General features: G+C 40.9%; 1 protein-coding gene across 1 annotated transcript in view; it reads right to left on the bottom strand.

Moving 5' to 3' along the window:
* Nucleotides 1-13267, bottom strand: part of itga10 (integrin, alpha 10) — a 58101-nt gene that overhangs the window by 7486 nt on the left and 37348 nt on the right. The window contains exons 10-24 of the mRNA XM_079836944.1: nucleotides 11036-11201; nucleotides 6681-6754; nucleotides 6435-6579; nucleotides 6155-6303; nucleotides 5211-5354; nucleotides 4684-4887; nucleotides 3873-4003; nucleotides 3529-3695; nucleotides 3246-3388; nucleotides 2947-3057; nucleotides 2722-2807; nucleotides 2365-2506; nucleotides 1238-1330; nucleotides 1063-1139; nucleotides 591-680 (exon numbers count right to left, since the gene is read on the bottom strand). Coding sequence (XP_079693070.1) covers nucleotides 591-680; nucleotides 1063-1139; nucleotides 1238-1330; nucleotides 2365-2506; nucleotides 2722-2807; nucleotides 2947-3057; nucleotides 3246-3388; nucleotides 3529-3695; nucleotides 3873-4003; nucleotides 4684-4887; nucleotides 5211-5354; nucleotides 6155-6303; nucleotides 6435-6579; nucleotides 6681-6754; nucleotides 11036-11201 — 1922 coding nt within the window. The remainder of the gene's footprint in view (nucleotides 1-590; nucleotides 681-1062; nucleotides 1140-1237; nucleotides 1331-2364; nucleotides 2507-2721; nucleotides 2808-2946; nucleotides 3058-3245; nucleotides 3389-3528; nucleotides 3696-3872; nucleotides 4004-4683; nucleotides 4888-5210; nucleotides 5355-6154; nucleotides 6304-6434; nucleotides 6580-6680; nucleotides 6755-11035; nucleotides 11202-13267) is intronic.

Genomic DNA, 13267 nt, shown 5'->3' with positions numbered 1-13267 from the left:
TTATAATAATTATAATTTAACAAAAATAATAATTAAGATAATACTAATACCAACAATAATTTTTGTTATAATAATAATAATAATAATAGCATTTAATATTATTTTATATCATTTACTAGTAATTGTTGTTATTGTAGTAGTAGTATTTTCATTATTATAAAAATAAAATAATGCTAATACTAACTTTTTGTTCGAATTATATAATAGTAATAATACTGATAAAAATAGTAATATTTACATATTAATAAATATAATAATATATACATTACTATTAGTAGTAGTAGTAATAGTTTTTGTGGTATTAGAAGTATTATTATAATTATTATATTAATGAAAATAACGATAATAATAATAATACATACATTTGTTATTCAAATTATGTATAATATTTTAATTTATATTATTCATTTTTTATAATAATAATAATAATAATCATCATCATCTCTGACTGCCTTTCTTAATGGTCACTAATATTATTATTATTATTATTATTATTATTATTATTATTATTATTATATTATTATTATTATGCGATTAAGAAAGGCAGGCATTCAGAGATGTGTACTGGATCAGTACATTAAGTAACTAACCTTGTGATGAAGAGATCAGGCTCATACTGTACAATACTCTGTAACTGAACACTGTTGTCCGACAATGTGCCTTCATTCTCCACACTGTCACTGTCGTAACACACAGATACACATTCAGTATACATTTTAACATATCAACAGATCCCTTTATTTACATCTTTGAATGTGTATTTTCAAATGTTACAGATATTGGTGCAGTGTGCGCAGAATGGCACAGAAGTGTCATGCCTTTTTTTGTGCCAAAAATGTCAGATAATTAAGTTGCACACTTGTTCTAGCTAAAATGCATGGTGATTACTGACTGTCCTTGAATTGTAAACTTAACTTGTACATATGTCAGAGTGCTGCCCACAGGGCTAATTCTCCAATCAACATGTTTTGTTTTTATTTGGTATTTTTTCTAGGGCACCAAGCATGTGCATGACATCCCTGGATAACACCGTTTGCTAATGATTTAAAGTTGTGTGTGTACCTGGAAGCAACAAGCTTCATCTGGACCTTACTGATGAGAGACGTACAACTGAACTCAAAATCCAATATGAAGTTCACCTGAGAAAAACAAGTCATTTGGGAGAATCACTGGTCAATGAACCAAAATGGCTTTTAATGAATCATGGCGACAAACCTTTCTTTTTCCGGAGCCTTACCTTCGAGTGAGAGCGGAACACTGGGTAACTGACATTACAGGAGAGACTGTTTGAGCTTAGAGCCGTGCATTCAATCTTAAACTGCGCGCCTTCCTACAGAGAGACAATAAGACAAACATGAAGTTTATGAGACAGTGGAATATACTGTACTTTTGTATAAATAATATTTTGTTTAAATAACTACCATTCAAAAGTTTGGGCTAGTTATTTTTTTAATGTTTTTTAAATAATTATCTTATGCTCACCAAGGCTGCAACTATTTAATCAGAAATACAGTAAAAACAGTAATATTACACATTATATTTTACAATTTTAAATGACTGTTTTCCATTTGAATATATTTTTAAATGTAATTTATTCCTGTGATGCAAAGCTGCACTGCAAAAAATGCTTTTCTTACTTAGTATTTTTGTCTTGTTTTCAATCCAAATATCTAAAAAATCTTACATTAAGAACCATTTACTAGACAAGCAAACATTTTTGTCTTGTTTTGGGGGAAAATAACTCAAAATTAAGGGAGTTTTTGCTTAAAATAAGCAAAATAATTTTGTTTGAATTAAGATTATTTTGCTTACCCCATTGGCAGATTATTTTGCTTATTTTAAGCAAAAACTCCCTTAATTTTGAGTTATTTTCCCCCAAAACAAGACAAAAACTTTTGCTTGTCTAGTAAATGCTTCTTAATGTAAGATTTTTTTAGATATTTGGACTGAAAACAAGACAAATACTAAGTAAGAAAATAATTTTTTGCAGTGTGCATTTTCAGCATCATTACTCCAGTCTTCAGTGTCACATGATCCTTCAGAAATCATTCTAATATACTAATTTGCTGCTCAAGAAACATTTATTATCAGTGTCGAAAACAGTTGTGCAGCTTAATATTTTTGTAGAAACCGTGATCCATTTTTTTTCAAGATTCTTTCAAATGTCTTTATTGTCACTTTTGATCAATTTAATGCATCCTTGCTGAATAAAAGTATTAATTTCTTTAAAAAACGAATTTCTGATCCTAAACTATTGAACATTAATGTATATTTTGTATACATAATTATGATCTTTAATAGTAAATGATAAATAATTGTCCTAATATGCTTTTATGTTTTAATAGGGAGAGATTGTGTTGTTACCCGTATAGTCAGGCTGCTGAAATGAAGGTTTCTGGAGTAATGAAGAGTGAGACTAGTGTTATAAGCATTTTCCAGTCGATTTTGTAGCTGCACTTCTACTCCAAGCCGACGCCGAGGACTGCGTAAAACATACGGTTGTTGCCTACAAGAACAGATAAGAGCAACATTGAAGTTACATGCACAACCCATGCTATTTCATCCACTGGTTCAGGTTTAGTAGTCAGTTACTCTAAACTTTTTATTATAAATATTACTATTGCATTCAATGGATTGAACTAAGTAGTTCTGACAGTATGTTCAAATGTATAGTCAGTCACAGTAGTTGTGAATCCCATGACTTTAGTTGTGCTTATTCACCTTGTTCCGGAAATGTCCATACGGGCCTGTAAAACCAGATCAGTTACACATACATCATCCTCCCCGCAGTCTTTGAAAAATGGAATCTAAAGGCAAAAAAAAGAGAGAGATCAAAAAATTCTGTTGAAAAAAACAGCTGTGTGATGGGAAAAACCTTCATCCACCCTGTACATGCAACATTCCTTTATATTCCCGTTTTCAATAGTGCTATTGAATAGCACTCACAGACTTCTTGACTGTTGTTGGCCAGCCTTCATCCAGTACCGGGCCGCTGTCTGTGTCATTGATTTTGAAGCGCAAAGTGAAGCTGATTGGTCGGATGTAATCAGCTGTATCCTAGATGTACAAAGTAAGTGTGAAAGAGAGCGAAGAACAATTTTCCTTGTAAAAAATCAGTAAATAGTCATGTAATGAGAAGGATAATGCAGCCATTAGGGCAAAACAACACCCTTTTTTATGATATCGACCGGCTAATTGTACATTATCCTTTGCTTCATCGAATTTTGAAAGACATTTGGACTTACAAAGACATGAAATGGTAGCGTGTAGCACATGGTCTGCTCCACACGAACACCGACGCCCATAAGGGTCTGCCGCTGGGAGTTGTTGTCGAATAGAGCACGAGCCGAGATCTTTCTGTCATCCAACACGGCCCCCATCTGCATATCTATATAAATAAGCAGATGTGGTACTTTAGGAAGCATATCAGAGTTGCTATTAATAGAGCTGCCGTACATAAGCGGAATTTAGTACAGCAATGAAGAAGTAAAATGTAAAAAGAGTGTTTCTGGTTACATGACACTTTACCAAAATATGTGCCATCAGAGCCAGGAGAGCGAGACAGGGCCAGGAAGCAAACCGTGGCGTTAAGGCATGCGGAGTCTCGGCCAGCCCTGTGGCAGTTCTTCTGGATCACATTTATGGAGTGTGGCTGGAAGGACATGCTGACGTTGATCTGTACTATACTGCGTGACCTGTAGAGTACAGACAGAGGTCAGGAGGCGAGCAAGTTGTCACGGTTCATAACCACGGTTCAGACCTGACTTTACTACTGTTTGACACACAATTTAATGTGACGAATTGTTGACTTGTATGATGGCAGCATTTAGATGATGCATAAAAACACAAGATTGTAATGAGGCATAGAGTACTTCAGCAGGACGGCAGTGCCCTGTGCTCCCACAGCAAGATCCAGTAACTCATCCCCATCCAGATCCAGCAGAGCACTCAAGCTACGGCCAAAATACTGCAGCCCTGCAGAGAGAGAGGAGCCTGCTATACGCTACAGAGAGAAAGAGCGAGTTATTAGTGTGTGAAGTAGAAATTAAAGGTAATATGGGGTCTAAAAGTCTAAGACCACTAATAAAAGTGGTCACTATTTTTACACTAGCATTCAAAAAAATTGGTCAGTAAGATTTTTTTTTCTGGCAAGGATGCATTAAATTGATCAGAAGTGACAGTAAAGACATTTATATTATTAATAAATGCTGTAGAATTGCAGTTCATTATTAGTTCATGTTAACTAATATAATGAAACCTTGTTGTAAAATGTGACCAATAAGAAATGTTTTCTGAACAGCAAATCAGCATTTTAGAATGATTTCTAAAGAACCATGTGACACTGTAGACTGGAGTAATGACTGCTGAAAATTCAACTGAAAACAGTAATAATAATATTTCTTATACTCTAATATAAATCTTTACAAATAAATCACAAAAAAATCTTACAACCCCAAACTTTTGAATGGTGGTGTACATTCTCACAATTTGAATAATTAAATGCTTATCAGAACAATTTTAGTGCAGAGTTCAAATGAAAAATCAAGTCTAATATTTTTTAATAGAATATAAAAAAATTAAAAAAACTTTTACATCTTAAAACGTTATTGTTTATTTAGGTAAATAAATAATTATTCCAGATTGCCTTATTTGGCTGTACACATGAAATAGCGGTATATTTACTTGTTTGTACTGTGGTATGATGTAGTATTCGTCACCGTGGTAAATGTAAAGAGCTCCCTGGTGGTCGTCCTCTAGCGGAGCTCCCACCAGCAGGTCAGCGTATCCATCATGGTTTAAATCAGCGGCTACAGCCATAGCATAGCCAAAGCGTGCATCCTGTGCCTTCTTCTGAGAATGTAGCGTACCGTTTGGTGCAAAACCATCCTGGTAGAGAGAGGCAGATTTAGAGACAGAGTGAGAGATAGTGGGGAGCAGGATTTATTTATAATATGTATACATTTATAACTGAAATGGTATAAGTTTAATACTAAAAAGAGGAAAAAAAATTTTAGCATCAAAGGGGATTTGCCCTGGTGAATATCTGTCATGATCCCGGCCTGTGTTCCCCTGGTCTTGTGTGGACTTATGTTATTTCCTGTTCTTCGCCATGTTTTGTAGTCATCATGCCAATACCCTTGGTTCTGAATCTCTCTGTATGTCTCTCACATTCACATTTACACAAACAGCACTGCCACTGTGGTTCTCACCCCATCCAGACAGTAGATATAGACTTTGCCTGTTTCTTTGTTTCCTGCTCCCAGGAACATAGGAGCAGCTATGAGAAGGATATCTGTTATTCCGTCCTGATCCACATCCACCACGCACACCTCACTGCCAAAATATGAGCCAATCTGGACAGAAAGAGAAAAGATGTTAGGCTATCTGAAGATTCCCACACTTCTTGAATGTATTTTCATTAGGGATGGATGCACTGATATAAAAATTCCGGGGGATATGATAAAACAATCATTATTTTGATGTTATGGCCAATAATTGATAAATTATATATTGAAATATATACACTGTTCAAAAGTTTGGGGTGAGTGCATTTAAAAAAAATAATAATTTAATCATTTTATTCAGCAAGGATGCATTCAATGATATCCGCAAAAACTTTATAATGTTACAAAATATTTCAAATGTTGTTCTTTTGAACTTTCTATTCTATATACAGTATATATGCTCTAAACAAAAGCAATATCTAGCTGATGGAATATTTTAAACAAATGTACATTTATTATACAAATGTGTAAGATTTGATTCCTTTCTGTGAATTTTCCAGGCCTAGAAACCCCAATTTAAAAATCCCCTGATTTATCCAGGTTTCCCATGACTGTGGGAGCCCTGCCTCTGGATTTTGTTCTGAGAATCACTTTGATTTTAGGAGTGCCCTGAGAAAATGAAACCCGTTTGCTTTTGTTTAATATAAAAATAAACTCATTAATTGTGAGAGAGCAGGAATGTGTAAAAGAAGAAGGACAGAGAGAGGAAAAGCAATAAAAGATCAACTAAGAAAAGAAGGATATTGCAAAACTCAAAGAAATGGAATTCATGCAAGGGTTTTGATGGAGATCTCATCTGCGCTGTACCAGAGACCGTGTGTGTGTGTGAAGGGTGTCAATAAATATAGCGATGAAGGAGAGATTTCCACCTGTTCTCCATTTAAGGCCTGTGTGATTATGACATCGCCTTCAGGGGTGAGGTCAAACAAGATGACCTTTCCTTTGTGGTTGAATCTGGGCGCACCAGCAACATACAACCTCCTCCAATCACCTACGACCACCGATGACACTGTGTAACCTGCATCAGATTTACACACAGAGAATCTGACCATCACTAAATATGAATAAATAGCTGTATATGTTATGTTAAGGGGAAAAAACGTGGAGGAATTGTTATTTGGTGGTTGGTTTTATGAAGTGAAACTTTACCTAGGTAGGCTGCATGGTTCTTCAGCTCCAGTGGGAACTCTTTCTCGAAGGCCTCTCGTGAGGGCATAATCTGCCCATCTTTGCTCACCTTCAGGACGCCTCCCTCCCAGTCATATGCTCCCACCGTTCCAAACAATATGCCATCCTACAGTCCAAAATAATATCACATAATAGCATGATTAAATGTTCTATACTCAGTTTGTAATTTCAAATAGGAAAATAATGGAAAAGTTCATTGAGACTCACATCCAAAATGTGTGTCGAAAAACCAATCTGAGACATTTCCATGAAAAAGGCACTTTCATTGTATCCCAGGGTCCCTGTAACAGCACAACACATTATCATTGAATTACACACTGTAAATTAATAGGAAGGATTCAATTGATCAAAAGTGACAGTAAAGACATTTATCATTTTACAAAAGATTTCTTTCAAATAAATGTTGCTCTTTTTAACTTTCAATTCATCGAAGAATCATGAAAAAATGTATCACTTTCCACAAAAATATTAAGCACCAAAACTGTTTTCAACATTGATAATAATCAGAAATGTCTTTTGAGCAGCAAATCAGGATATTATAATGATTTCTGAAGGATCATGTGACACTGAAATCTGGCAGGCTTTTTTATCACAAGAATAAATTTGTCACAATTCGTCCTGTGTGAGTGCCCATGAGAACCACCTGAGGGCACTCCACTCCAGACTGTCACTCCATCAAGGACTACATCACCCATAATCCTTTGCCCGGACTCTTCAACACCCATTGATTACATCCACCTGCACCCCATTTCCTAGTTAGCTCACCCTATATAAGCCTGTTCATTCTGTCAGTCATGGCCAAGTCTTGTTTATTGTATTACTGCATTTCTGAGCGTTTTCCCTGGTTTCTTGTCTTGGTTTTGGATTTCTTGCCTGTTCCGTGGATTTCCCGTTTGCCTGTCTCTCTTGCCTTGTTTGCCTTATTGGACTGATTACATGTTATGACCCCTTGCCTGTTTGTTGACTACGAGTGTGGATTACCCTTACAAATAAAGCTGCATTTGGATTCTCAACCTCTGTCTCGGAGCAGTTCGTTACAGAAGACTTGGCCACCATGAATCCAGCAGCAAAAATCTTGTGTCTCCGTCAAGGAGATCGTCCTATCGAGGACTATGTAGAGGACTTCGTTGAGCTGGCACATTTGACTTCAATGGACGAGGTATGTCTCATGATATTTTTCAGAGGAGGACTATCTGAGCCGCTCAGTTCAATCATGCCTTTGCATGATCCTAATTGGTCTCTAAAGACGTATATTGACATTGCATTGCAACTGAGCGGTTCTGCTTTTAAAGTGGGTATCATGGAGGAGGATAGTGACATACCCACTGCATCTGCTATGCATTTGTCTTCATGCAAAATGGCCGCCATTCCAGAGTCTCGTCCTGTCATGGCTGCCGTCCAGGGTCCAGCGACATCTCCTGTCCATATCCAGGGTCCAGCGACATCTCCTGTCCATGTCCAGGGTTTCTTGCATCAGGGTTTCTTCTTCATCTCCAGTCAACGTCTAGAGATGGCTCCCGCCACTGACCAGCGTCTAGAGATGGCTCCCGCCACTGACCAGCGTCTAGAGATGGCTCCCGCCACTGACCAGCGTCTAGAGATGGCTCCAGCCACTGACCAGCGTCTAGAGATGGCTCCAGCCACTGACCAGCGTCTAGAGATGGCTCCGGCCACTGACCAGCGTCTAGAGATGGCTCCGGCCACTGACCAGCGTCCAGAGATGGCTCCGGCCACTGACCAGCGTCCAGAGATGGCTGCTCCGGCCACTTACCAGCGTCCAGAGAGGGCTCCGGCCCGTGCCCCGAGTCCAGAGAGGGCTCCGGCCCGTGCCCCGAGTCCAGAGAGGGCTCCGGCCCGTGCCCCGAGTCCAGAGAGGGCTCCGGCCCGTGCCCCGAGTCCAGAGAGGGCTCCGGCCCGTGCCCCGAGTCCAGAGAGGGCTCCGGCCCGTGCCCCGAGTCCAGAGAGGGCTCCGGACCGTGCCCCGAGTCCAGAGAGGGCTCCGGCCCGTGCCCCGAGTCCAGAGAGGGCTCCGGCCCGTGCCCCGAGTCCAGAGAGGGCTCCGGCCCGTGCCCCGAGTCCAGAGAGGGCTCCGGCCCGTGCCCCGAGTCCAGAGAGGGCTCCGGCCCGTGCCCCGAGTCCAGAGAGGGCTCCGGCCCGTGCCCCGAGTCCAGAGAGGGCTCCGGCCCGTGCCCCGAGTCCAGAGAGGGCTCCGGCCCGTGCCCCGAGTCCAGAGAGGGCTCCGGCCCGTGTCCCGAGTCCAGAGAGGGCTCCGGCCCGTGTCCCGAGTCCAGAGAGGGCTCCGGCCCGTGTCCCGAGTCCAGAGAGGGCTCCGGCCCGTGTCCCGAGTCCAGAGAGGGCTCCGGCCCGTGTCCCGAGTCCAGAGAGGGCTCCGGCCCGTGTGCCGAGTCCAGAGAGGGCTCCGGCCCGTGTCCCGAGTGGGCTCCGCCTCCTGTCACGAGTCCAGAGAGGGCTCCGCCTCCTGTCACGAGTCCAGAGAGGGCTCCGCCTCCTGTCAAGAGTCCAAAGAGGACTCTAACCGGGCCACCTGCTCAGCCTGCACCGTTGTGGGGGTCTTCAACCTCACCTGCACTGCTGTGGTGGTCTTCTGCTCCGCCGTGGGGGTCTTCAACCTCATCTGCACTGCTGTGGTGGTCGTCTGCTCCACCATGGGGGTCTTCAACCTCGTCTACACTGCTGTGGTGGTCGTCTGCTCCGCCGTGGGGGTCTTCAAGACCGCCTGCGCTGCTGTGGTGGTCTTCTGCTCCGCCGTGGGGGTCTCCAACCTCATCTGCACTGCTGTGGTGGTCGTCTGCTCCACCATGGGGGTCTTCAACCTCGTCTACACTGCTGTGGTGGTCGTCTGCTCCGCCATGGGGGTCTTCAACCTCGTCTGTGCTGCTGTGGTGGTCGTCTGCTCCACCCTGGCTGCCTGCTCTGCCTACGCCAGCCTGGTCATCTGTCCCGCCTGCACCACCCTGGTCATCTGTCTGGCCTGCGCCACCCTGGTCATCTGTTCAGCCTGCTCCTTCCTGGTCTTCTGCTCGGTCTCCAGGCCCTCTTCCGCTCCATGGGCCTGGCCCTCCATCCCACCCCCATGTCCGCCTCCGCTCCACCTCCCTCCGGGATTATTATTATAGGAGTGTCTGGAAGCCACTCCTTAGGAGGGGGGCTATGTCACAATTCGTCCTGTGTGAGTGCCCATGAGAACCACCTGAGGGCACTCCACTCCAGACTGTCACTCCATCAAGGACTACATCACCCATAATCCTTTGCCCGGACTCTTCAATACCCATTGATTACATCCACCTGCACCCCATTTCCTAGTTAGCTCACCCTATATAAGCCTGTTCATTCTGTCAGTCATGGCCAAGTCTTGTTTATTGTATTACTGCATTTCTGAGCGTTTTCCCTGGTTTCTTGTCTTGGTTTTGGATTTCTTGCCTGTTCCGTGGATTACCCGTTTGCCTGTCTCTCTTGCCTTGTTTGCCTTATTGGACTGATTACATGTTATGACCCCTTGCCTGTTTGTTGACTATGAGTGTGGATTACCCTTACAAATAAAGCTGCATTTGGATTCTCAACCTCTGTCTCGGAGCAGTTCGTTACAAAATTACATTTGAAATTATAGTAAAACAGAAACCAATTATTTTAAATTTCACATTACTTCAGTTTTACTGAATTTTTCATTAAATAAATGCAGCTTGGTATAAGATACTTTGGTAACCCTTAATTTCTGGGTTCAATTCATACTATTAACTAGTTGCTTATTAGAATGCATATTACTAGGATATTAGCTGTTTATTAGTACTTATAAAGCACATGTTAATGCCTTATTCTGCATGACCTTATCCTACATCCCTTAGTCCTGCTCAATACCTAAATGTAAATGCTACAAAAACTACCTTACTATTAATAAGCAATAAAGTAGGAGTTTATTGAGGCAAAAGTCATAGTTAATAGTGAATATGTGTTCCCCATACTAAAGTGTTACTGAGACATTTTTTTTAATACATTACAGAAAAAACATAATTGTGCAGAAATCTGCTGAACTGGAACATACTGAAATATGGAAAAATGTCTAAAGCATAGCTAAAGGTTACCAAGTTAAACATGATCAATACAAGATGGCATTGGCTATAATATAGGACACATGCAATGTGAATTCCAGTTAGTGCACAGCCTTGGCTAATCATATTTCTTCCTGTTCATCTAACCTATGAGTCCTGTGTATGCACAGCTGTGCCAACTTTAAGGTCATTCATCTCCTCCCTTCCATCCTTCCTGCCTGGCATTTCTCAGAATCAAGGTGGCACAAGCGTCACACGCTGTTCTTAAGGGAATTATTTTTATGAAGACATCTTGTCCCGTATTTTTCCCTATTTGTAGTGATTTTTTAGTGTGATTAACGTGTCCAAATATGTTGAAAAAAAACAACATCAACATCCTCAATAAAAAAGGAAATATGAATTTTCTGTTATTTTTTAGGTCAAAGAACCACTATTGCTCTTCAAGGGAAGAGAATCAGTTTTTTTATGGTCATTGAAAATGAATGTCCTTCTTACCCTCTAGACTAAAAATGCGATCTCCCAAAGCATCTACAATGTCATTTAGAGCAGCTTCATCCGTCACATTGAAGAAGTATTTCTCATCGGGGTCACTGGCAATGTCCTTTATCTCATTGATAAAAGTCTCTGGATCCTGCTGTCTGCGGATGTAGTGACCTAATACCTGTGGAAGAGAGAGAGATACATGTTTGTTGAAAATTAATCTGAAATGTTCATTCCTCAGGCTTTTGCCCATGAGTCATGTTTGAGAAAAGTCACACAGCAGAGGGAGAGGAATAACAACAGAGATTTTCTCATCCGCAGAGCCAACACCTCCTCCACACTATTAGGGCGAAAGCAGATGATCTGATAGATCGATTAATGAAGGGATACAGGACTCAGAGGAGACTCATCCTAGAAACAAAACACCTACGCAGAGGAAACAGAGAGAATATCACTCACACCCACTGGCAGCACACCACTAATGACCATTGGTGCCAGATCATGAGTTCACTCTCCACTGACATGTACCTATATCTTTCCCAACAAGACAATTGGTTGGATCTGCTAACTTGATAAACTCCAGCTAATCAATATGAGAAATCAGATTTTTGTCCAGTCATGTATTGGTCATCATCTTTCAAATTTATGAACAAGGTCTGGAACTATTGGGATAAAAAAGGATAATTTCACAATATGATTTTTTCTCACAGTACGAGTTTATATCTCAGAGAGTGACTTTATGGCCATATTTACTTTACATGGTTCAAGTGACTCAATTCCGATTTTTTCCTCCCATGTGGCACAGATTGGATATAACCCACAAACATCTGCCATATCAGAGGACAGATCGGATTTTCCCCTGTCAAAGCGAGACAGTGGCGAATGACGTCAACTCAGGTGGACATGAACCGTGATCACATGACTCTTTTCAAGGCTCAACCCAAAGTTTTGCTGACCTTTAAAGATGGTGCGGAAAGAAAAAGCTTGTATTATAATTTAATCTGCATCTATTGCAAATCACGCTGTTTTTACTTCTTTTTCGGCCTGAGCTTTTCCAGGTCAGTTCGTCTTTCTTGGGTTGTTTTGCCAATTGTAAATGCAGCTATCAGATATGGGTCACTTTTAAAAGAAGATGTAAGCTGGACGTCGAAAAAATTGGATATAATCAACAAATCGGAATTGAGCATCAGGACCTACAGTGTAAATGTAGCCTATATCTCAGAGTGTGACTTTATATGTCTCAGTGTGACTTTATACTTCACAATTAGTGTGACTTTAAATCTCACAGAGTAACTATATCTCAGTGTGATTTTATCTCACAACTGTGGCTTATATTATATTATATAATTTGACTTTATCTCTCACAGTGTACAGTTTACACAGTTTTAAGAGCCCTCACAATAATCCCCCACATTTACTACATTATTGATTGGAGTCCTGACTTGTGGTCTATGCTTCCTGTCAATTCTCTATACTGCCCCATCTCAATAAACGCAAAAGGCTCAAAAATAAATCTTAACATTTTTTTCCTCAGAATACACAGCTACTTTTAAATGGCCGTTAAAAGAGAAGGATGCTTTTTGCTCACAAATCGGTGCTTTTACAGCATCTACCAGCAAAGGACTAATTGGTCCATGCTACCCAGCCAACCCTCGACCCCTTGGGAATGAGGAGTATTCATGCTATCAAGAGATGATGGCTCAGCACCCTGGACAGAGATCTGAGGATTTCTTATTTGGGTCTCATCTGAGGCTGGGGCATGTTCCTGCTCTCGAAAACGATCAGACAGCAACTGGTGGAAACATTCCAAGCATCTTCCCAATCCCAACTAGTAATTGGTTAACGACATTTGAATGAATAAGCAATCATTCAGCAATCAAACCTATTTATCTGCTTTATTTTGCAGTGGTAATAGTTGCAAACTCCTAGTATCTTGTTCTGAACTTCCACCCACTTCCCCACCCACCATGCTCACATTCCCAGCATCTCTATCCTGTAATGTCTAAAACATATCCTGGCTGCGCCACACGACCAATACAGTGAGGTTGTTTCTCTACTCTCCCACGAGTGCTTTACTTTTCCATCCGTTCCTTAGTTCTGTGCAAGGGGAAGAGAACGAGAAAGGGGAAAGGGAGAACATAAAACACATCAAAACATGAAAGCTATGCTTTGGCTGGCGATGTATTAAAACCAGCTGTCATAATTTTATTCCACAGTTCCCTTGAGGAGATGCGGAGAGGCATATTA

Source organism: Gobio gobio (genome assembly GCF_949357685.1).
Source record: "Gobio gobio genome assembly, chromosome: 15".
NCBI classification, from domain to species: Eukaryota; Metazoa; Chordata; class Actinopteri; order Cypriniformes; family Gobionidae; genus Gobio; species Gobio gobio.
Note: the sequence above shows the minus strand (reverse complement) of the source record. Positions and strands in the feature narration are given on the sequence as shown.